This window comes from Podarcis erhardii (assembly GCF_964252035.2).
Source record: "Podarcis erhardii genome assembly, chromosome: 10".
In the NCBI taxonomy this organism is placed as follows: Eukaryota; Metazoa; Chordata; class Lepidosauria; order Squamata; family Lacertidae; genus Podarcis; species Podarcis erhardii.
The window spans coordinates 11,541,128-11,567,222 of record NC_138500.1 but is presented as its reverse complement, the minus strand read 5'-3'; the positions used below and the strand labels follow the sequence as shown (position 1 = coordinate 11,567,222).

Sequence of the window (26,095 nt, the reverse complement as noted above, 5' to 3'; positions counted from 1 at the left end):
CCATTGAAGTTGGGACTTGAATAATTTAGGCTCATGCCTTTCAATGGGTCTACTCTGAGTAGGATTTGGTTACATGAAGCAGTGTCTGCCCAGGCTTCCAATGGAAAATCCATCCATGCTAACCCCCCCCCTTTAAAAAAAATCTCATTTTGTCATTAATGCCACCATCAATGCTAATATTATTTTTTTTCAGAGGACTGTCAAGGCACGAGCAAAATCCACAGCCAGCTAATCTGCCATAAAGTCATGTTTTATACACAAAACTACAAATTGAGTTTTACACTTCATGAAAAACAAATCGCTCTCTCTTTAAGGGGCATCCCGAGACGCAAAATTAGATCTCTTTCCACAGAATCATAAGGGTGAGGCATCATTTTTTGACATGCAAATAATATTCTAAACCTTGGGAAATGAAGCAGCGAGAATATTTATAGCGATGATAACTTGCTTGTCTGCTTGATGCTGACTGCATTTTTCCCCCTGATGGGAGGGAGTGATGGAATTAGCCTAGATCAAGAGATGAAGCGGCCTTATTTAAAACTCCCCACCTCCCTCCCTGTAGCAGTTTCACTATACCAACAAAAATGCTAACAAAAAATAAAATAAAAATAAAAACCCAACCCCCAGCTGGAAAATTGAGATTGAGCATATGTTTCACATCCCAAGATAGCTCTAACACAATCTGCACAATGCTTTTATAAAGAGAGTGTGTGCCACTGCACACACACATAATAATCTATTTCGGATACAGCCACGGTTTCACATTAAACTTTCTTGAAACTGAACCAAGTCTCTGAAAACAGTCCCAGAGATGAATGAATGAATGAATTCTGGCCTTTGCAAGAGAGATACATATACTGAATCTGTCAGTTTACATATAGGGTATGTCAGGAAAAGCCTGACATCTAGTTCAGTATTAACCACAATGACCAACTGCAGCAATGTAGGAGTTTAGTCAGGGGACAATCCAGCCCTGCAGATGCTGGGACTTTATGAATGCAAAGCATGAGCTATGACCCTTCCCTGTAATTAATGCATTGCAGGGTCGTCATGCTTATGGGCTATACCCCTGAGTCAACAGAAGTATAGTGTTCTGATCAAGGGAGATGATAGTACCACTCTATTCTGCCTTGGTCAGACCACACCTGGAATACTGTGTCCAACTCCAGAAACCACAATTTAAGAAGGATGTTGACAAGCTGGAAAGGGTGCAGAGAAGAGCCTGGAAACCAAGCCTTATAAGGAAAGGTTGAAGGAACTGGGTATGTTTAGCCTGGAAAAGAGGAGACTGAGAGGGGATATGATAGCCATCTTCAAATATCTGAAGGGCTGTCACATGGAAGAGGGAACAAGCTTGCTTTCTCCAGCTCTGGAGGGTAGGACTCGAACCAATGGCTTCAGGTTACAAGACAGGAGATTCTGACTCAACATCAGGAAGATCTTTCTGACAGTAAGAGCTGTTCGACAGTGGAACGGTCTCCCTCAGGTGGTTATGAACTCTCCTTCCATAGAAGTCTTTAAGCAGAGGTTGGATGGCCATCTGCCATGGATGCTTTAGCTGAGATTCCTGTATTGCAGGGGATTGGACAAGATGACCACTGGGCACCATCCAACTCTACATTCTACGATTCTATGAAAGGGGACATTCAGAAGTTGAATTGCTCCTTATACACAAAGGCAGGTAACTATACAGTGGTACCTCGGGTTAAGAACTTAATTCGTTCTGGAGGTCCGTTTTTAGCTTGAGGTACCACTTTAGCTAATGGGGCCTCCCATTGCTGCCACGCCGCTGGAGCACGATTTCTGTTCTCATCCTGAAGCAAAGTTCTTAACCTGAGGCACTATTTCTGGGTTAGTGGAGTCTGTAACCTGAAGCGTATGTAACCCGAGGTACTACTCTACTGACATTTTCCTTCCTCCACCAGCCCTTTTTCAATAAACACGGGCCAAACTGCTTTGAACGAAGGTGGTTTGGAGTGGGAGGAGTTAAGTAAGCCTTGGATTAAAGCATTTGTCATGGGTGATGTGGAATTTCAAGCAGATTGGCATGGCGAATTCCCTTCAGAAGAGCTTGTGATCTGGCAAAACAACCTCTTTCTCTCTTTTGCCAGCTTGCTCAACCTCTGGAATGTCAAAGACACTTTCCTTGGCATATACAGTGGTGCCTCGCAAGACGAAATTAATTCGTTCCGTGAGTTTTTTCGTCTTGCGATTTTTTCGTCTTGCGAAGCACGGACTTTGGAAAAGCTTCAAAAATCACCAAAGTCTTCAAAAACCTCAAAAAAGGCTACCACACTGTGTCCTATGAGTTGCTCCTCGAAGTGAATGCACGGTTTTAAGAAAAAGGAAACAAACTTGCAAGACAAAGGAAACAAACTTGCAAGACGTTTCTGTCTTGCGAAGCAAGCCCATAGGGAAATCTGTCTTGCGAAGCAACTCAAAAAACGAAAAACTCTTTCGTTTTGTGAGTTTTTTGTCTTTCGAGGCATTCGTCTTGCGAGGTACCACTGTACTACAGTTCATTCCCACTGGACACCTCAAGGTTCAAGAAAAAAACAATAACAAAGAAGGCTTGCAGAAGAGTCGACAGTTGTCAAGCTCAACTATAAACTGTATTTTGCTCAGTTAATATACTACTGTGTATTGTTACTTATTTCATCCCTCTACATCCCTGTGTCTATAATCAAGGATGTAGCAAGCCTTGGTTCCTTTGTCTGACCCACACCCCTCCACCTCTACAATATACAGTGGTACCTCGGGTTAAGTACTTAATTCGTTTCGGAGATCCGTACTTAACCTGAAACTGTTCTTAACCTGAAGCACCACTTTAGCTAATGGGACCTCCTGCTGCTGCCGCGCCGCCAGAGCCTGATTTCTGTTCTTATCCTGAAGCAAAGTTCTTAACCTGAAGCACTATTTCTGGGTTAGCGGAGTGTGTAACCTGAAGCGTATGTAACCTGAGGTACCACTGTACATCTGTACCAATTCCTTGAGTGAAGTAAAGACACCATTAACTCAAAACAAAGCTAATTAGAAGAGCAGCTGTTTTTCTTTCATAGTAGATCCTGTGACAGGGGACTTGATTCCTTCCATTACCTGCTCTCTCCACCCCTCCAAAATAGCTGCTTCCCATTTGCTATGCAGCATTTGTTGATCTAGCTGTCAAGGTGTGTATATCTTAGAAATCTCCCCCTGTTTTGTGATTGCTACACAGGAAGCCCGGTATACTATATATAATACATTCTCATCCCGATCTCTCTATATTTATACACATACACACATTATCTTTATGTGCATGATTGGGGATAATGGATGATTTGTGACGTTATCTATTATGGGAAATAATCAAGATTAATGAGCCCTGTGGCAGTTGCTGAACGTCTCCAGAGATTTATTACACAGGTTGTTCCTTTTCCTTGTTGCACTGGTGCCGTCAGGAGGCCCGTAACAAATGCAAATAGAGACGTGGATTAATTGCTAATGCAGAGCAGAGGCACCACGACGTTAGTGAATCTCCACCATAGGGTGGGCCTGCAAGAAGGGCTAGCTTTGCGGATATTGATTCTGTGCAAATGTAAGGAAGTGGCCTTAGAACAGGCTATTCATGCACTTAATCCAGCACTGCCTGCTCTGATCTGCAGCAGATCTCCAGGGTCTTAGATGGAGATCTTTCCTATCGAGAAACTGAACCCAGAATGTTCCTAATCCAAAACGTGCTCTACTACTGAGTGATGGCTTTTCTCATGGGAAGCAGCTGAGTCAGACTATTGGTCCATTTAGCTCAGCATTACCTACACTGACTGGCAGCAGCTCTCCAGGGAAGGGAGCCCTGCCTGGAGATGTCAGGAATCGAACCTGGGACCTTCTGCATGCAAGGCAGGTGCTCTACCACTGAGCTATGGCAATAAATGTCAAGAAGCAGCAGAAAGCCTGGATGGCTCAGTTGGTTAGAGCATGGTGCTGATAATTGCCAAGGCTGCAGGTTTGATCCCCATATTCCTGCCCTGGAGGGGGTTGGATTAGAAATCAGGGGTCAGCAAACTTTTTCAGTCCCTCAGACCTTGTGGGGGGCCAGACTATATTTTGAAAAAAATAATAATGAACAAATTCCTATGCCCCACAAATAACCCAGAGATGCATTTTAAATAAAAGCACACATTCTGCGCATGTAAAAACACCAGGCAGGCCCCACAAATAACCCAGAGGTGCATTTTAAATAAAAAACATGCTGATTCCCGGACCGTCCGCAGGCCGGATTGAGAAGGCAATTGGGCCGGATCCAGACTCCGGGCCTTAGTTTGCCTATCCATGAATTAGATGATCCTTAGGGTCCATTCCAACTTGACAACTTTGTGACTCTCTAATGCAGCCTTACTCTTCTTCAGTCAACACCCCTTTTAATTCTGGTTCCCTCCATCCAGCCCCTAAAAAATGTGGAACCATGGAACTGATTTTGGGACTATGGTGGAGCTGAAAGGAGGCAGGCAGAAACACAGAGAGGCCTCATTTGGCTAATGTTGGGGACATGGCCTGCTGAGATTTTTCACCTCTGCTGCAAGAGAGGAGAAATCATCTCCCAAAAATAAAGAGTCCGAGGTAAACGAAACATATCAAGCACGTTCTCCCAATGTATTTCAAGATGCTGTAATATATGGCATGTCATTTACGGGAGTTGGGGAAATCAGTCTCGTGATAATGGCATTCCTATCAGAAGACGTTGCTAGCTGCTTGACAAAACCATCCAAGAGACATCAAGTTATTAATAGTGACTTGATCCAAATATATATTTAGGCTTGTCTCTATATTTCACCTTATTTCACCAAGATGCCAGGGTCATTCAAAGGAAAACGATGTGGTTATTTAATCCATCAAATTAAGGAACTTTAAAAACATCTCCAGGGGAAATATCAAAGCAGGGGGTGGCAAATCTTTTAGTCTGAAAGTGACAATGATGAGTGCCTATTGTGGGCATCGTGGAAGGTTCCACCAGGAACAGGGAACATAGGAACATAGCCAGTGGTGAGGGATGATGGGAGTTGTAGTCCAAGAAATATTTAGGCAGCCACAGGTTTCCAGCCCCTGTGTATATCCACATTGTGGTTTGGAAGGAGGGAGTTCAACCTGCCATCATTCACCGGCCTCTCACTTTGCATCCCATCCCACTCACCTTGCAGGTGGCAGCAATTTGAACACTCATGAAGATTATATACCTGAAGGAGCATCTCCACCCCCATCATCCAGCCAGGACACTGAGGTCCAGTGCCAAGGGCCTTCTGGTGGTTCCCTCGCTGCGAGAAGTGAGGTTACAGAGAACCAGGCAGAGGGCCTTCTTGGTAGTGGCGTCTGCCCTGTGGAACGTCCTCCCAACAGATGTCAAGGCAATAAACATCTATTTTACTTTTAAAAGACAACTGAAGGCGGCCCTGTTTAGGGAAGTTTTAAATGTCTGGTGCTGTATTGTTTTTAATACAGTGGTGCCTCGCAAGACGAAATTAATTCGTTCCGCGAGTTTTTTCGTTTTGCGATTTTTTCTTCTTGCGAAGCACAGACTTTGGAAAAGCTTCAAAAATACCAAAGTCTTCAAAAACCTCAAAAAAGGCTACCACACTGCGTGCTATGAGTTGCTCCTCGAAGTGAATGCACGGTTTTAAGAAAAAGGAAACAAACTTGCAAGACGTTTTCATCTTGCGAAGCAAGCCCATAGGGAAATCCGTCTTGCAAAGCAACTCAAAAAACGAAAAACTCTTTCGTTTTGTGAGTTTTTCGTCTTACGAGGCATTCGTCTTGCGAAGTACCACTGTATTCAGTTGGAAGCCACCAAGAGTGGCTGGGGAAACCCCATTATTATTAATAATAATTATATAAGATGTGCTCCTGAGAATAGCTAAATCAGCGCACAAAGCAGCCTCATGCAAGCCCATCACAGGATAGTCCCCCACCCCACCACAGAACTGGAAACCACGAATGCAATGGAGGAACCAAAAGTTACAACTAGCTGTGCATGTGCAGCACTTTGTAGAAAAATTGGATTCACCACCCCCCTCAAAAGGTGAACTTTGCAAAGAGGAAAAATAGGTACTGTGATACATCTTCATACATTATCTTTAGGGCTACCCCATACAGAAGGGCGAGTGGGACCATCCTTCTGGCCCTACCTTCCACGTCAGATGTCCCTCTGACCCACCCTCTCAAACATACATACATTCACCATGGACATCGGCAAAGCAAAGGGGAACCTACATGAAAGTAGCTGAACATGTGGCCAGTCCTCATTGTTTAAGCTCTTTATTTATACCCCACATTTCCTGCAAAGAGCTCAAGGCAGCACACATGGTTCCACTCCCCATCTTACCCTTGAAATGACCTTGTAGGCTAAAACAAAATAAAAAAAATCCTTCTAGTAGCACCTTAGAGACCAACTAAGTTTGTTATTGGCATGAGCTTTCGTGTGCATGCCCACTTCTTCAGATACAAAGGCTCATACCAATAACAAACTTAGTTGGTCTCTAAGGTGCTACTAGAAGGATTTTTTTTTTTATTTTGCTTCAACTATGGCAGACCAACACGGCTACCTACCTGTAACTTGTAGGTTAGGGCAGGGATGGTCAACAAGCTGGGAGGAGGAGGGCAACCGAAATAGATGATCAAGGGTCTGGAAACGAAGCCTTATGAAGAATGGTTGAAGGCGAAGGAAAAGAGGAGATAGGACTGCCATCTTCAAATATCTGAAGGGCTGTCACGTGGAAGAGGGAATATGCTTGCTTTCTCCTGCTCTAGAGGGTAGGACTCAAACCAATGGCTTCAAGTTACAAAGAAAGGAGATTCCGACTAAACATTCGGAAAAACTTTCGGACAGCAGGAGCTGTTTGGCAGTGGAACAGACTCCCACAAGAAGTAGTGGACTCTCCTTCCTTGGGGGTTTTTAAGCAGAGGTTGGGTGGCCGTCTGTCCTGGATGCTTTAGCTGAGGTTCCTGCATTTCAGGGGTTTGGACTAGATGACTCTTGGGGATGCCTACAATTCTATGATTGTATGGCTGGGTGGGAGACTATTAAACCTGATCTTTCTGGTCCTAGTCTTGTACCCTGCTTTCCACCTCTTCTGGTATGCCCTGCGGAGCACCTTAAGGTCCACAAATGACAACACTTTGGAGATCCAAAGTCACAAGGCAGTTAGATTGGTCCCAACTAGGCCTTTTCAGTACTGGCCCCGACTTGGTGGAACGCTCTGTCACAAGAGACTAGAGCCCTGCGGGACTTGACATCTTTCCGCAGGGCCTGCAAGACAGAGCTGTTCCGCCTGGCCTTTGGTTTGGACTCAGTCTGACCCTTATGTTTCCCTGCCCTTATGGTTTTGATCTATGGGCTACTTTTAAAACGAGGCTGCATTTTAAATTGCATTTTAACCTGTATTTTAAATTGGTCCCCCCCATTATGTTTTTATTGTAATTTTACTGGTATTAGCTGCCCTGAGCCCAGCTCTGGCCAGGGTGGGTGGGGTATAAATAAAATTTATTATTATTATTATTATTATTATTATTATTATTATTATTATTATTATTACCCTGGCTTTGCACCCCACGTTGAACTGCTCATGTGTAGATGTCCCTTGTAAAAGCACAAGAAGGCAGGGTTCTATCATGGCAACCTTTTGTCTAGATCAGGGGAGGCTAACCTGTAGCTGAACTACAACTTCCATCATCCTTGACCATTGGGCTTTCTGGCTGGGGCTGATGAGAGCCAAAGTTTGGTAGCATTTGGAGGGCCACAGGTTAGCTACTGTACCCCTGATGCAGATAATACACGGATGTGAATGGTGAGAATTTAGGAACCGTCTCTAAAAACAAACCACAGCACAGCTCCGTTCCCACAAGTCTTGCAAGCAAGGGAGGAAACTCTAACCTACTTCTCTTTCGGGGTCTCTGCAAGCAGATTCTGACCTACCATTTCGTACACACGCTGCCCTCTGTAGTGAGAGGTGGAGGGAGAAATAATTAGGGGGGTATTTGCTCTCTGTCTAAACGCCATCACAGAGGGCAGAGTCTTCATAGGAAGATTGGGCGACATAAAGGAGTTTCTCCCAACTAACACGAGCATTTTTCTTTTAAATTTTTTTTAATTTGTGGGCCTTTGAAGCCTGCCATGGCTGGGACCACAATGAGCAGCTGTCAAAGCTGATAATGGCGCTTTTAGCAAGCCACATTTTTCTTCTCCCACTGTGGTGTCAGCTGTCAACATATTAAATGCTAGCAACAGAAGGGTCACCGTGAACTCTGACCCCCCTCTGGCAGGCAGATTAGAATAAAGTCATATGCCACAAAACTTCAGGGGGAGAAAAATCTTTCCCGAATACCGTTATTCTTAAAACTTTTTAATGCACTGCAAGACAAGTGTGGGGGTTTGTTTGCAATTCTTTTTCTTATGATTCACCAGGGCTCTATGGATTTTATTCTTGCATGGCTTACAAGTCTTTTAAAGCTTGTAAGGAATATTTGGTATGACACCTTCACTGCTGATGAACCCTCAAAATGATGCATAATATGCCTATGCTGAAAACAGACACTATGCAGCTGGGAAAAGGTACCGAATGGGGCAAGGGGTGAGGAACCTCAGGCACAGAGCCAAATGTGGCCCTCAGCACCTCTCTACCTGGCCCTCCAATGCCCCATATTTCCACATCAGCTCACTATTTTCATTTTTAAAAAATCCTTATGAAAATTAACCAGCATTTTGGTATTAATGTCTCCCAACTTTCCATACAATTTTGCCTAAGGCATCCTTTTTTTTTTTTTTGCAAAGCATACCTGCATTTCCCCTAATAATAATAATAATAATAATAATAATAATATATTTTATTATTTATACTCCGCCCTCCCCAGCCAGAGCCAGCCTCAGGGCAGCTAACACCAATAAAATATAATAGGGGGGTAAAGAGAAGGGGGAAAACCAATTTAAAATATAGGTTAAAATGCAATTTAAAATGCAGCCTCATTTTAAAGTAGCCCATAGATCAAAACCAGAAGGGGAGGGAAACATAAGGGTCAGACCGAGTCCAAACCAAAGGTCAGGCGGAACAGCTCTGTCTTACAGGCCCTGCGGAAAGATGTCATGTCCCGCAGGGCCCTAGTCTCTTCTGACAGAGCGTTCCACCACGTCGGGGCCAGTACTGAAAAGGCCCTGGCCCTAGTTGAGACCAATCTAACCTCCTTGAGGCTTGGGACCTCCAAAGTGTTGTTATTTGTGGACCTTAAGGTCCTCCGCTGGGCGTACTAGGAGAGGCGGTCCCGTGTTATAGTGCCTTTTCTATGCTAGTTTCACTTACGTAGGAATTCGTAACGCAGACTTTACGGAGGGTATGCATTCTTGTGCATACTGCTGGGCTGAATTTTGCAAAATTCAGAGAGGCGCTAGTTTGAAAGGATGGCTGTGCTTCGGTTTGTGTTTTGGAAAATGCAAAATCGAACGCAGACTGAGTTTGATTTCTCCTCCATCCTTACCTCCAAGGCCCTTTGCTACTTGATGATTCTATGGCAACAACCAGATTTGTCATTTGAAATGCCCACCACATGGACTCTTAAAACACAAAAGATGGGAGACGGCACCACAAGAGCCGCCAAGAAGCTGAGGCATGAGAACTGGATGTGCATCACACACGTGACTCTGGAAGGCTCCTGGCAGTTGGCATCAAAAAAGGTGCCATGTTGGCGCTCTCTTAGCACACAACACCAAATGTGACTCTCTGGGAAGCAGAGAACCTGTTCCTGGGGAATGCAGGCCTGTAAGGCAAGACTCAAGTCACAGCGACAGAAGAATGTCTCCACTTTTGAACCCACCGGCCAGAGCCAAAAGAGGTACTTGTCATAGTTCAGATTTCTCACATGTGCGAAAACACTCCCCCCTCCCCCAGGCTGATTTATTTCCTGATGCAAAAGATTTTCGCCCGCTGCTGAAGCTGTGAAGCTGCGAGCGGCTTTTATTAGTCTCCGTAAGCCGGCGAGGGTGGTGAAAATAAAGCCAGGGGTGTGAGGGCTTTAAAAATAAATAAATGCATCAAGAAATAAAATATAGGTCAGGAGTGGCGCAGGAGTGGAGCAGCAGGCGGCTAGGCCGTACATTTCAAGGACCTTCCTGCACTCTAGTGCTTGTTGAAGAGGGCTGAGGGAAATACAGCCAGACTATGTAAAAGACTCCAAGCAAAATGGGTGACTGCTCTACACGCACGCAGCGAAACACAAATCGTGCATCAGTGGAGCGTCAGTCTGAGTTAGGGCTGGGCAATATCTGGTTTTCAACATCGCAATATACCACCAGCTCATCACAGCGATTTACTGATATATCACAATAGGGGTGCCAACTACAGTGGTACCTCAGGTTACAGACGCTTCAGGTTACAGACGCTTCAGGTTACAGACTCTGCTAACCCAGAAATATTACCTCGGGTTAAGAACTTTGCTTCAGGATGGGAACAGAAATCGTGCGGCGGCAGCGGGAGGCCCCATTAGCTAAAGTGGTACCTCAGGTTAAGAACAGTTTCAGGTTAGGAAAGGACCTCCAGAACAAATTAAGTTCTTAACCCAAGGTACAAATGTGTAGGGAGCAGAAGGGGCTTTGGTCCCCTCAATATTTGTGGGCAGGGGGCTGAGCCCCCACAATATTGAGGGGGCCGCTGTCACCACCACCCTGCCGGGTGAGCGCTCATGCACTGGGCAGGGGGAGAGCACTGGCATGCCGAGTGGGGTCGGGACACATCACATGATGCGAGGCCCCCTAAATGTGGAGGGCAAGTTGGCGCCCCTGTATCACAGTGTCTGAAGTAAGGATGGAGCTATAGAGAGGTATTGGCTGGCTTCACAATTCCTGCCTCCCATAATGATTTTTTCAGAACACTCATACAAACACATCATGAATCACGATATATTGCCATGTCAAAAGCTGTGAAACTGATACCACGAAATAATAATAATAATAATAATAATAATAATAATAATAATAATAATAATTTATTTATACCCCACCCATCTGGCTGGGTTTCCCCAGCCACTCCGGGCGGCTTCCAACAAAATATTAAAATACAATAGTCTATTACACATTAAAAGTTTCCCTAAACAGGGCTGCCTTCAAATGTCTTCTAAATGTCTGGTAGTTGTTTTTCTCTTTGACATTTGACGGGAGGGCGTTCCACAGGGCAGGCGCCACTACTGAGAAGGCCCTCTCCCTGGTTCCCTGTAACCTCACTTCTCGCAGTTAGGGAACCACCAGAAGGCCCTCAGAGCTGGACCTCAGTGTCCAGGCAGAACAATGGGGGTGGAGACGCTCCTTCAGTATATGACTTCAAACTGGCTTTGGACAATATATTGCCCAGCCCTAACACACATCATGATTTCTGTATATTGGCAGGTAAAATAAAAATATGAAACTGATATCACAATATGGAATTCAAACCCGTTTTGTACGATATACAGTGGTACCTCAGGTACCACTTTGCAACAGAAGTAGCGGACAGAGGCATATGTAAGCATATTTACAAGCATTTATTTAGCAGTGGGACAAAGGAAAAAATATGTCTGCTTCCCTTCGTGTTCAAGCAAACAGCATAGGCAAAAGCTAGATACAACGGATGTTCCCAGCAGACTGTGCTGGAAGTAAACAGACATGTAACACACAACAACAACTCCACATGCCTGTTCTAAAGGTGGAATGGAACTATATCCTAACAGGGGCGTGGTGAGCTGCCCCGCAAGGGCGTGGCGCACGTTCTGGGAGCGTGACGCGCCACCTGTGGGGGCGTGCGGTGCGTGTCTGGGCGGCCCTCCCGCAATGACACACTACTGGAATGGTGCCAGGGGCGTTCCGCTCCTTTCGCACCCCCGTTCCTCTGCCGGGGTCATGGGTTCAAGCCCCCACATTGGGCAAAAGATTCCTGCATTGCAGTGGTTTGGACCAGAAAATCATTGTGTTCCCTTCCAATTTCACGACTCTACATTTCTACGATTCTGTGCTAAGTCTGCAAATAGCCTCATAGACCATATAAGATGATAATGATATTAATAATAATAATAATAATAACCATGATAATTTTAAGGCTCCATTTCTTTGTTTTGAGATTTGATAGCCACTGAGTCTTTTCACATTCTCTGTGATTAAGGGTTCTTCTTACTTAAAAAGTCACCTACTGAAGAGAACCACTTGCTTGAAATTACACCAAAACCCAAGGTGGGCATCAAAAGCACTAGCAATTTGGGAAGCTGTCTCATATCTGCATATATATATATATATATATATATATATATATATATATATATATATGCATGCCAAAGCAGCTCCATCTGTGAACATGGCAGGTCTGGCTACGTCCATGACTTGGCAAGCATGAAAGGTCACCGATGAGGTCATGCAGGTGCGAGGATGGGGTGCAACTTAAGTTGTGAGCTGCAACCCAATACCCCAAACTCGAGACAGCATATGACAGGAGGCGCCCAACCCAAAATAGACGTGGCGAGCTGAGGAGTGCAAAAAAAAAAAAAAAAAAGAGGACAGGGTGAAAGCTCCTACCAGTTGTCGAAGAATCTAGCTGAGTGGAAACCTATTGCCTCACCCCCAAATATGTGGAGTTGTGCATTTAGATCAGTCTTTCCCCCATACTTTCTACCTCCAGGAAGCATTTTACATGCTGAGGAAATGGCCAATTTACATGCTGAGGAAATGGCCAATGCTCTCCAGACCTGCCCCAGAACTGCTCTGTGTTGCAAAGGATTCTGGGATACCTACAGGTTCCCCCAATATCACCAATTCCTTCTTCCAAGTCTGCCTCCAATCTGCTTTCAATTGGTGTCCACACATCAGTATCCACCCATCTACGGACTCAGTGTCCAGTCCTTGATACTCTTATACAGTGGTAGCTCCGGTTAAGAACTTAATTCATTCTGAAGGTCCGTTCTTAACCTGAAACTGTTCTTAACCTGTGGTACCACTTTAGCTAATGGGGCCTCCTGCTGCTGCCGCGCCGCCAGAGCACGATTTCTGTTCTCATCCTGAAGCAAAGTTCTTAACCCGAGGTACTATTTCTGGGTTAGCGGAGTCTGTAACCTGAAGCGTCTGTAACCTGAAGCGTCTGTAACCCGAGGTACCAAGATGAGAATCATTGCTGCTCCTCCCCATTTTGGCTCTGGGCCTCGCCCACCACTGGGATGCATATTCTCCAGAAGGATTGGTCCACCAGGTTGGCCACAGGCAAGCTGAATAAGGGCTCCCCCTTTTCCAAACAGTCACCACAGACAACACCAGCAAAGGGGAATTATGTATGCAGCTCAGATTGCTTGCAATTACTCACAACCGTCACATTCTCCTCTCCTGCCCCCTCCTCAGAGTGTATTAAAACAGGAGGGAAAGTATTTTCACAAAGGTTAACTAGAAACATTTATGTGTCTTCTAGAGCCGTTATTGCCATAACGTAGCTTCCCTCGCACCCCTCTTCACTCCTCCTTGTGAAAGAGGGAAAACTATTACTAATGCCGCCATTATTTTGCTCTATTACTTTGCTATGGCGCGCTGCAAAGAAAGCAATTTTAAAGAACACGTGCCACACTTATCATAATCAGGCTTTCCTTATAGCATTTTCCAACAAGGCAGAAGTCTCCCGGGAGTTGCGAGGGGAGAAATAAGAAGCTCCGTTATGGCTTCGGCTCCCGGGGCTGAGTGGAAGCGTCTGGAGTCGACGCCGGTCTCTCCACCAATTGGCCAATGAGAGAATCGCGGGGGGCTTGGGCCCTGCGCTTGGTTGCCATGAATCAAGCATCTCACTTTGGAGAAGAGGGCAGAGTCATCAGCAGCTATCAGTCATGCTAGCTAAATGGAACATCACTGCTCAGAGGCAGTATACCTCGGACTGCCGGAGGACAAACAAAAGGGGGTGGCTGATGTCTCTGTGTTTGCAGAGTCAGGTGGATAATGCAGATGGAGAAAAATAAACACATCACTGAGGAAAACTGAATAAAAGCAGCACATAATGCAAGGAGACATGGGTGGCACTGTGGGTTAAACCACAGAGCCTAGGACTTGCTGATCAGAAGGTCGGCGGTTCAAATCCCCGCGACGGGGTGAGCTCCCGTTGCTCGGACCCTGCTCCTGCCAACCTAGCAGTTGGAAAGCATGTCAAAGTGCAAGTAGATAAATAGGTCCCGCTCTGGCGGGAAGGTAAACAGCGTTTCTGTGCGCTGCTCTGGTTCCCCAGAAGTGGCTTAGTCATGCTGGCCACATGACCCAGAAGCTGTATGCCGGCTCCCTTAGCTAATAAAGCGAGATGAGCGCCGGAACCCCAGAGTTGGCCACGACTGGACCTAATGGTCAGGGGTCCCTTTACCTTTAATGCAAGGAGAAACAAACAGAGGGGGTTTGTCTTATTTTCAGGCCTTGCTCATGGCAGGAAGGTATCAAAAAATGAGACATACCAGGGCAGGGGGGAACTCTCTCAGAACTACAATCAGAGCACTACAATCAGGCAATCAGAGCACATGTTACCTCACAAAGAATCATACCGTTCTGGGCGGATGCAAAGGAGGCACATCCACACACTCTCTCTTGGTTGGTTGACTAAACAGAATTAACCCTTGGGTTGCTAACTGAATGATCCCTGCTGCTGCACTTCCAACACTCTGCTTCTAGGCTGGCCACCCACCGGAAAAGGAATAATACTCTAAGCAGACACTTAGCTTGCTGCAACGACGTCCTTCCCATCTGCCAGGCACATTTGGGGAAAATACTGTGCATGTGAAGCTCTGAAGCTTGGTTCAAATACGTGGTGCCCATTCAAAAAGAAAGAAAGGAAAGAAACCACCCATAAGAGAACAAGGAACCTGCTCCATCAAACCAAAGAGCCATTCAGTGCTGTGCTGCAAAACCAGTGGCCCTCCAGATGTCATTGGAGGGCCTCAGGTTAACCATCCATGCAACCCTCTAGATCAGTGTTTCTCAACCTGTGGGTCCCCAGATGTTGTTGGACTACAACTCCCATCATTCCTGAGCTCTGGCCTTGCTAGCTAGGGGTGATGGGAGTTGTGGTTCAACAACATCTGGAGACCCACAGGTTGAGATAGGTTGCTCTAGATGTTGTGTCTATTCTGCCCCAGCTTACCCCACCTCCATATTCTTCACTTCCTTTGTTGTTCCCATCCCAGGCTGTCTTATAGCTCCATAGGTGGGGAACTTGAGATCTTGCAGATGTTGCTGATTTCCAGCTCCCATCACCCTAACCATTGGTCATGCTGGCTGGGGCAGACAAGAGTAGGAATTCAGCAACATCTCGAAGGCTGCAGGTCCCACCATCTGTGACTAGTATTTCCACGAGTTCCCATCTTGATTCTTCAAGGGAGCCAGTGGTTGAGGCCCATGATTTCCAGATGCTGTTGTGTCCAGCCACTGACAGTCACAGATATGTTGTCTTTGAACATGGAGGTTCCATCGCGGCTCTTAGCCAGCATCTCCACTATGCCTGAAGAAGCCACAGAGAAGAATGGAAGTACAGTGGTACCTCGGGTTACATATGCTTCAGGTTACAGACTCCGCTAACCCAGAAATAGTACCTCAGGTTAAGAACTTTGTTTCAGGATGAGAACAGAAATCATGCTCCGGCGGTGCGGCAGCAGCGGGAGGCCCCATTAGCTAAAGTGGTGCTTCAGGTTAAGAACAGTTTCAGGTTAAGAACGGACCTCCGGAATGAATTAAGTACTTAACCACTATATAAGCAGACAGATTCATTTTTGGGAAGGAGAAGAAGAAGAAGAAGAAGAAGAAGAAGAAGAAGAAGAAGAAGAAGAAGAAGAAGAATCCAGCGGATGCTGGAACTGCTGCAACACAAACCCTGGAGGGACCCGAAAGAGAGCAGGTGGCCAGGCATGAGGCAGATGTTACTTGCGGATGGCCGAGAAAGGCTGACATTTGGGCTGGGCTGTCTCAAGAGGATGCAGGGAAGTATTTGGGAGTGGGAGAAAAACAAAGCTCCGTTGTAAAGTAAAGAAGGGGGGGGGGAATCATTTCAGGGGGAAAGTGCTGACTGTTCTGACTTCCCTCCATCCTAGTACGGAGGAGAAAAATGCCGTTTGCAGCAGATGTTTCCACTTGGATTTGTAAGAGTTTCACCCAAGCTTTGGCCACATCACGAGCGAGATTGTGCAAGCTCAAACCACAGAGCCCTTTTCAGAGGAAGAAGCACAAATGGGCGAGTGTGTGCATGGATGCAACATCAGACCACGTGATTGGAAGACAGGATGAAACATCTTGATTGGCTAGCTCAAAAACCTGCGCCAAGCATCCTCAAATCAAGCAGCTGAACCTGAGGACGTGGAGAGTGCAGTTCTCAGGACAGGATTCATGGCCCAGGACCTATGCTCTTTCGTGCATCATCCAGATTAGAAAGGATCTGCTGGATCAGAGTGAAAGTTTGTCTAGGCCAGCTTCCTATTTCCTACAGTAGCCACCTCTGGGAAGCCCCCAAGCAGGGCATAACCACAATAGCCCGTTTCTATCCTTGTTCGCCACTGCCCTCAGCATATTCATATTCCACTTATTCGTTACCCCAAAAAGAGGAAACACACCTACACACACAAAAGAGTAAAGATTCGCTTAAAATTTGCACATGCTAATTTATATGTACAGTGGTACCTTGTTTTGCGACCCGGATCCATTCCGGAGCTGCGGTTGCTAGCCGAAAAGGACGCAGGGCAAAGTGCCGCATCTGCACATGCGCATGGAGCGGTTTGCGCTTCTGTGCATGCGCGAAGTGCGATTTAGCTCTTCTGCACATGCGGCAAACCTGGAAGTACCCGTTCCAGTACTTCCAGGTTTGCAATGGACGTTCGCCAGAATGGACGCTAGACGAGGCGGACATTTGTGGAGGTCAAAACAAAACAAATTCCTTCCAGTAGCACCTTAAAGACCAACTAAGTCAGTTCTTGGTATGAGCTTTCGTGTGCATGCACACTTCTTCAGATACACTGAAACAGAAGTTTCCAGACCCTTCTATATAGTGAGAAGGTGGGGAGGGGTATTACTCAGAAGGGTGGTGGGAATGGGTGATTGGCAGATAGCTGTGATGAGCCTGTTGACGACTCTTAACGACTGCAATAGGTCTTACAGGAAAAAGCAAGGGGTGAAAAGGTGAAAAATGGCTTTGTCATGTATAATGAGATAAGAATCCAAGGTCTTTGTTCAGACCAGGTTTCTCCATGGTTTTAAGTTTGGTGATAAGTTGTAATTCAGCAGCTTCTCTTTCCAGTCTATTTCTGAAATTCCTTTGTAGTAAAACAGCTACTCTGAGATCTTGTATAGAATGTCCTGGGAGATTGAAGTGTTCTCCTACTGGTTTCTCTGTCTTGTGATTCCTGATGTCCGATTTATGTCCATTTATTCTTTGGCGTAAGGTCTGGCCTGTTTGTTCAATATAGAGAGCTGAAGGACACTGTTGGCATTTGATGTATCTGAAGAAGTGTGCATGCACACGAAAGCTCATACCAAGAACTGACTTAGTTGGTCTTTAAGGTGCTACTGGAAGGATTTTTTTTTGTTTTGACTATGGCAGACCAACACGGCTACCTATCTGTATTTGTGGAGGTATTACTGTACAGCTGTAAATTTTTTACAAATAATTACTACAATCCCAACACAGCTCTCTGTTGCGGCGAAGGCTGTGACAAGATCTGCTCACTGCTCTGCTCACTGCTGATGTGTAACTTCAAGGCAATCTCTGCTCTCCTTTCTGATGGTTCTTATCTTTAAACTTGTTTTGGACAGCACTGACCTTCGCATGGGATTCCTTCAAATAAAGGGAAGTCCTCTGCGTGGAAGCGGGTCACATGACCACCCTGATGAACCTGCTCCTGAATATGGAGGCTCTATTTAGTGATCAGGATTAATGCAATCTTTGCAAAAAAAAAAAAAAACAACAACACACCAAAAACCCAACAAGGTTCCAGATACCTTTCTAGCCCCAAATGACAGTGACCCGGGGACGTAAGACAAAAAAAAAAAAAAGGAAAGGAAACGAAAGGAAAGATTCTGCAAGCCTGCTCTGCCTCATATTGGAACCAATAACCATGCAGCTATTCCAGGAAAAGTGTGCTGCGGTTTTGAGATGGGTGTTTCACAAGTGTTCCACCGTTTTGCTAAACGTGACGACTCATAACAAGATGTTATCTAGTTCTAACAAAAGAGGCAGTTTAAGGACTTTCCTCTCCCCAACCAAACTGCGTTGGGTGCTTCCATCAAGGGAAACAACCTCTCCCCTCTTAAAGGCACAAAAAGTATTCTCAGTGACTTGAAACCCGTTGGTTTCAAATTTGGGCACCTTCAGGGTTTCAACCTTCCCATCTTCTTCCCAAACAGTGTGTGGCTCAGTAGGCAAGAGCGCCAGACTGTCAATCTCAGGGTTGTGTGTTCGAGTCCCATGTTGGGCAAAACATCCCTGGACTGCAGGCGCTTGGACTAGATGACCCTCATGGTCCCTTCCAACTGGTTCTAAGGGGTGTGATGCGTCCATATTATGAATGAAACTGTGTGCATTTCAGAACGCACAACTTGGGAGCACTAGAAAGTTGACAGAGAAACAAACAAACCTGAAATCCCTATCACTTTTTTTTAAAGGCTGATAAAGCAACTCTCAGCGAAATCCGTCAGCTTGTTCTGAGAAGCTGCGCCCACAAGGAAGTCAGTTACAGCTGTAATTAAGTTACAGTAGCTAGATTAGCTCTTACAGAGTTAACACATGGTTGGGTGGGGGAGAAATTGTGCCAACCCCGTGCATTTGTGATCACCAAGCTTCTCATTTCTACTATCTTGCAAAAGTGACTCGAGTCCAGCTCTGGAGACCTAATAGTTTTCAGAGTTGTGGCACTGGGTATTTCTAACCCACCCACCTTGAATTTCATAAACTAGAAGTATAGGTATGTTTCTGAGTTACTGTCAAAGAGGTGAAGGTGAGGCCGTCCTCCCTAAAGGGCCTTCTCAGTAGTGGCACCCAGCCTGTGGAACGCCCTCCCATCAGATGTCAAGGAAATAAACAACTATCTGACTTTTAGAAGACATCTGAAGGCAGCCCTGTTTAGGGAAGTTTTTAATGTCTGATGTTTTATTGTGCTTTTAATATTCTGTTGGGAGCTGCCCAGAGGGGCTGGGGAAACCCAGCTAAATGGGTGGGATATAAATAATAAATTATTATTATTACTACTACTACTACCACTACTAAAGAGCCAGAAGAAGCTGCACAAGGCAGAACTGTGAGTTCATCTGAGGCCACATCTGCACTGTGCACTTAGAGCACTATGCTGCCACTTCAAACAGCCGTGGCTTCCTCCAAGGAATCCTGGGAGCTGTAGTTTAAATGTGCTAAGACCCCTCTTCCCCTCATTGAGCTACAAATCCCAGAGTAGTTTCACAATCAATGCCACTTAACAGGGAACTCTGGGAATTGTAGCTCAGGAAAAGGAACAGGGAGTCACCTAGCAACTCTAAGTACCTTTAATAAACTACAGCTCCCAGAATTCTTTGGGGGGAAGCCACTACTGTTTAAAGTTGGGCATCATAGTGCTTCAAATGTATGATGCGAATATGACCCAAGCTTGCATGGACAGAGTGGACCTTCATCCTGAAGTTCTGAGTTCAGATCCTCGACTCCAGCAGACACCAAGGAGATTGGATGCAGAGCTGACAAAAGCCAACCTCAAGGGCACCTATTTTAAAGTAATGTAGCCACTGCAAATACTGTGAGGCAGGAGTGGACAGAGTTCAGGCTTGCAGGATATGCTTTAGTTTTTGCTAGATCCACCAACTTTTGCAGCCAGGTGCAAAATTCATACATAAAGAATTAAACAGTTCTGAGACCAGGACATTTGAGTCCCAGAACTGAATGGTGCTTACAGACCTTCCTCACAAAAATCTACTCCTGGTTACTCAAGCTTTCTTCAGTTCAGAAGCATAATTTAGGGTGGCGGAGGCAGAAGGTTGTGTGAATTGTGCTGCTTCAATTGTTCAAGAACCGAGAGTCAGAAATCCTTGACTATCCACTGGAAATCTCCCGTAGATCCCGATCTACCCACTGAAGGCAAAGAGTTCTTTAACAACAACAACAACAACAGTTATTATTTAGAGCACATTGTCAATGTGTATTTTACACACAAACAACAAGACAGGTCCCTGCCCTCAGGAGCTCACAGGAAAGGAAACGGTAAGGAAGTGGAGAGATAAAACAAAATGGCCACAGATCAATTTGGACCGGTGAGAAGGATCCCTTCCTGACTGAAAACATGGCAATCACGCAGATCCCAAGCAAAATCCTGAAATTTTCACAGTCGAAAAATGTTATTTGGGGACGCAACACTAGGATATACAGAATCCCACCTGTGGTTTCTTCTCCCTCCTGTTAGCAGGGTCCAAGCAGGGTGGGGTCACTCACTGTCCAGCAGTGATAGGACACAGCTCTCCAAAGCCCCAGCCAGCAGGGCTGAAGATCAGAGAGGATGTGAATGATAGTCCAGAAACATCTGGAAGACTGCAGGTCCCCTCCTGCTCTGAATCTTATTTTTCCTGATACAAGTGTTCTGAATACTTGGAAAACTTTCCTCACCCAAAGAGGACACGTTAAAAGACACACAGAGAGAAAAGTACAAGCCTCTAACAAACGACAAAGAGAGGCACTGTGGGGGTTTTTTTGAAAAAGAAAGCAAAAGATGTCCAAGCAAGCCGTTCATCTGGGCTTTGTGTAGATAAAAACCTCTTCTCTGTGGCTATTTCAAACTCTCCCTGCGGATTGTGTAAGGGCACAAGGCCTTTCCTGTTCAAGCGAACCCCTTGGTCTCCCTCGTACGCAGCCCTGTTCCCTCGCTGTCCTCATTCCCTAACAATAGCCAAGTTTTCAAAAGGAACATTTTTTAATTTTATTTCTGCAAAGCGCCACCTGCCCTCGATTCCCCCAGAAAGGTCATCCAGGCATCTTAACATCGTTCAGGTCCTACGGTTTAACCTTCTTTCAGGACAAGGTAGAGGAAGAAAAAAACCATTTTAAAAAGAATACCTCAACATGGCTCCATGCAGATCTTCACCAGTTCCTGCTTCTCAACTGGTCGAGCAGTTTTTGCACCAGAGACCTCGAGCCTTCGCTCTGCAGCTTCCTTTGTGGTTTGGCAATATGCGAAGACATCCGTTCGCCAGCAAAACTTCCCCCACTTCTCTCTCTCTCTCTCTCTCTCTCTCTCTCTCTCTCTCTCTCACACACACACACATTTCTGCACCAAGCAAAGGCCTTGGCGTTTCAGCACTCTAGAAACACTTTTAAGAGCAGAGGGGAACTATCTCATAGTTTATTAGAGAGACACGCAGCAACCTTTCAATTAAAAAATATATCCATTTGCTACTCCAGAAGTGTTGGGTTGAGTTTATATCAACCACAATTAGAAGAATAGAATAGACTTTATTTGCGTAGCTGACAGGCCATAGCATCAAAGTACAAACACCGACAAAAATACATTACGAATATAGTTACCATAAAATCTTATGACCTATTAAAACCCTAGGTAGAAGCTGGATTATCATTCATCCATGACCCTCTGTCCCATGGGCGGCGGCCTTTTCTCTGATAGATTGTTCCAGGTCGGTTAAGTGAAAGTGAAAAAAGAATCCACAGCACGAGAGGACTCCAAAAGAAATTGCCCCTACTGTGCTGGATTGGTCAATACAACGCAAAGACTTACAAACTAAGCATGAAAGACCAAATTATTCCATGAGCTGGGCGCAGGAACTGGACCTAGCTGAGAACGCCTTGATGACCAATTCCCCCAACCCCAGTGACCTCGAGCACCAAAAATTAACTCAGAATCCCAGGGAAAACCAGCAAGACCCTCAGCCCACAGCAAATGCCAACAGTATAGAAGAGAGGGGTGACCAGTTACATGATCAAATAGATCAGATACGCACAGACCTCTACAATATAAAAAACTTCCTAGCAGTAACAAATGGCCTACTCCTGACGCTTGTGGAGAATTTCAAACAAAAAGAGCCACAGATCAGTCCCTGGACTCAGATGCTAGAATCCACATACCACCCAAAAAGAACTCACGCAAAAGAAAACCGGAACCCAAGACGAAGAAAACTAAAAACATCAAAAATTTTAAGCCGTCTAGAAAAACCCAACACATCAGCAAAAAACAGTGGCAGAAACTCTTCAACTTATTATCATCACCTCCTATATCTACAAAAATAAAAATAAAAATTCAAAGCTCAAGGCACCAAAGAGATCGACAAGGGAGACTCGCCAAAGACCAAACCCCTCCCCATATGTGAAAATAATTCCCCAAGTACATTTAAAGAAATAAGCCCCGCTACGGCCGTTCTCCCCCTATGTTCGCCCAGCCTGACAAAAGCAACCAAATTACAGCTGGATGCTGTGGTTCGAGGACCCGAACCCCGCGCAGTGGAATGAAACACAAGGACACGTGATATAAGGTTAATGGGCAAGAAAAGGCCACAACTTTATTGATTACAGCAAGTGAAAAGGTATTGGCTTAGGCATTGGATTAAGTCAGCTGACTCCACCCACTTGGAGAGGGGTGAGTCTAAAAAACAAAGGGGGTTTATTCACCAGTAGGTGGAGCCTGTTGATGCTAATCCAACTATAGGCTCTCCCCTGATGTCACCGAGGGTCGTGCCATGGCCTCCCGCCAAGCAGGCATCGGACAGAATACACGACCGCCGGATTCCTTTAACGGAATACCCAAAAATTGAAGGCGCAGGTGATGGCCACACCTAGCCCTTCCACACACCACAACACATTATTCCAATGCCTAACCTACCCACCAATACCACTAAAGTTGTGACGATTGCTACGAGGTAGGCGAAAAAACCAAAAAGCCTAATGCCAAATGGAAAAATTCCTACCAGCCCCCCTGGGCAACCAGGGCGACCAACCTAAGGTCCATAGCAAGGCCAAAAGAAAACTGGAAACCCTGCTCTAAGGGAGTGGAGGGTGGGTGACTCGCGACGGGACGACAAAAAGTGAGGGCTGGAGGCTGGCGCCGCAGCAATTCAGGCTGCTGTACACTCCCCCTTGAAGGCACCTGGTTGGGTGCCTGGCCAAGGGCGAGGGCGCCAGCCAGGTGAGTGGGAGGCAGGGGGCAAACGCCCCCCCTGCTTGAGGCGGAGTCCGGCTCCCGGCCACAACCACTCCCCTCTATTGCAGGGAGGAGAGTCTCTCCTGTCTTGAACCCACCTAGGACCCCTGTAGCAACTGCAAACAGAAGTAAGTCGGGAATCTCCAATATAGACGGGAACCCGTGGGAACTCCAAGCCCCCAGTAGAAAGAAAGAATGGATCCTGGTCCTAAGCCCGGAAAAGATGGTATTCACGAACTATCCAAAACCACTGGGTCCTCGCACAGGGACAGACCGCCTGAGGCACCTGCTGACTATTATAAACAACATTCTACCTGGGGCAGTTAAAGCAACTGACATAGACAGTATAGACTACCTATATCAAGATGGACATTCAGTCCGTGCCCTGATCACTTTCACAGATCATAATCTGGTCAACTTCATCTTTAGAACAAGAAATCTATTTTTAAAGAAAGAAATAGATTTATTAAGAATCTTTGAAAACAGAGCTCCGCTAACCTCCCTACTGGCGGCCAAGGGGGAAAGGAGACCAGGAACAGAGGAACAAAACGATAGAGTGCATATGCAACAAAACCAGCAAACCAGAGCCTAGTACACCAGCAGGAAAACATAGCCCCTATTGAGACTCAACTTCATTTGAACGACAGAGAGGACTTTTTCTCCATAGAAGAACATGCCCTAATAAATCGGTTCTGGTCACTGCAGATGCCAGCCCAAAAGGAAATCTTGGTTAGATTGGACACCCTGAGAAGCAGACTGACTAAAAAGGAGGCCCATGTTGAGACTACGGAAGGCTCACACACACGGCCTATATCCCCCAAGTGCCTAGTGGACAAGAGGACGGTGGGAGACGCCTTTAAATGTGTAGATTTGGAAGACCAATCGCAGCCCCCGCTGGTGTATGGTAAGGCAAAACTAAAACAGACTGTCACATCTCCGAGTACCTGGTTCAACTATCTAAAACTCTCCCCAAATGAAATAGCTACTCCCCCAAGTCCAAATCACCCCCTTAAGTCCCCAAGAGTTATGGATAATCATTCCCTTATGCAGCAGATGCCTATTGACAAACTTAATGGGAGTGTTTTTTTAGACGTAAAGGGGTCACTGGACACCGTGGACCCAACAAATCTACACCATGGAGGGACAAAGAATTAAAGCTGCTGTCCTGGAACATTGCAGGATGGCGCGCTAAGAAAAACAATCAACCACAATTAGATGAACAGCATTTTTTATGGACGCGAAAGTCGATGGTCAATGCAAGATTTCTTCTGTTCACAGACCACCAAGTTAAGTTGTGAGTGGATGAACAGTGGAGTGAGTAGTTTGTGTGTCTCTCTGTGTGTTTTCCAGCTAACAATATCAGAGAAACCCATGCTTAGGGTTGCCATATTTCAAAAAGTGAAAATCCAGACACAAAGGTTGTTGAGCAAGAAGTTTCTGAGCTATTTTTTAAAAGGAAATTCACAAAAAAAAAATTGACACTTTCAACTTTGGGTTGCCCTACGCCTGAGTTTTCCAGGACATTTTTACTGATTTTCAGAAATTCCAGATATGTCCGGGAAATTCCAGATGTATGACAGCCCTACCCATGTTCAAGTCCCTACTCAGCCATGAAGTTCACACTCTCAAGCCTAACCTACTTCACAGGTTTTCAGGGATGAGAGACATGTTAGATTTGGTTCACATTTAAAGGTAAGCATACAAAATTTGCACTTTCTGGAGCAAAACAGAAAGGGTTATGCAGTGAAACTTCAAAATCCACTCTTCTCTGAATTTTGAAAGGCATTTCTCTAGCCAAGTACTGTGTACTTTTCTTAACGAAAACACATATCCCAATGTATGCATTAGTGAAACAAGCACACAAAAATTGCATTGTATGAGGAATATACGCTTTGCCCTACTGTGAATATTAGGCAGAAATTTGACTGTGTATCGATTTGAAATTTCTGTAAACCAAATGTGTGGTGGATAATGTGCAGAAGTATAGTTTTCGTAAGTGAGAATCGGGAAGAGTGAGTTTGTGTGTGCTTAACCCTTTCCCTGCCTCTTGATTCTCATCTAAGAATCCCCTTTGGCCATTTTAAACCATTTTTTAAACCCCTACCCTCCAGTAGTTAAGAACCCAAGACTGAAAACAAGTCTGATCTGACATGGAAGCAGGGTTGGGGAGGGAATAGACTGGCCTTATGATTTTTTTTTAACCAGGGAGAATTGATAGGTTTGAGAAGGGTTAAGCACCTGCCTCTAAGAGTTGCTGTACTTAAGGGAAAGGAATCTTACAGCTAGGAATTGAGGAGAAATTCAGCTTGGTTCACATTTTCTTTTCCCAGAAAAATAAGCAAGCCAAAACACAGCCATCCTTCAAAATTTGCACTTCTCTGAATGTTGTGATGCAGTTCTCCAACAAAATAATGTTTACTAAAATGTGCTAAATATTGGAAACTGTGCCTAAAATGTATATATTAGAGATTGTAACATTTAAAAATGCATTATGGTAGAGAAAATTGCATACAAAAAAACACCATAGCTTAGGAGAAATGCTTATGGGTTTTCATGAAGACTTGAAAAAACGGGGGAAACTGATGGAGAAATGTGGGGAACAAAATAAGACTTTGGGGGGAAAAGTTTATTATTTTCTTTCCATTCTTAAGTTCAGTTTTCCATGTTTAGCCACCAATTAATTTCTTTCTTTCTTTCTTTCTTTCTCTTTCTTTCTTTCTTTCTTTCTTTCTTTCTTTCTTTCTTTCTTTCCTTCCTTCCTTCCTTCCTTCCTTCCTTCCTTCCTTCCTTCCTTCTTTTCAAAAAGTTCTTATGAAAATTTGTTAGCACTTTCAAAAAACTAAAATCGACAGATCTCTCTGTCCCTAATTACTGAACACACTGAAAAAGACCAAAAGCTCCTCGTCTCATATTTTGTTGCTATTCATTTATTTTCCCTTTTCTTCTT

At 45.2% G+C, this 26,095-nt stretch overlaps 1 protein-coding gene across 29 annotated transcripts in view; it reads right to left on the bottom strand.

Annotated features, from left to right (window-relative positions):
* CELF2 (CUGBP Elav-like family member 2) overlaps window positions 1-26,095 on the bottom strand; it is a 559,297-nt gene that overhangs the window by 256,927 nt on the left and 276,275 nt on the right. Inside the window, exon 1 of one of the 29 annotated variants that reach the window (XM_081879911.1) lies at window positions 21,057-21,214. The exons of the other annotated variants lie outside the window; for them this stretch is intronic. Coding sequence (XP_081736037.1) covers window positions 21,057-21,064 — 8 coding nt within the window. The 5' untranslated portion in view covers window positions 21,065-21,214. Of the gene's footprint in view, window positions 1-21,056; window positions 21,215-26,095 lie in introns of those variants that run through there. 29 annotated transcript variants of the gene reach the window in all.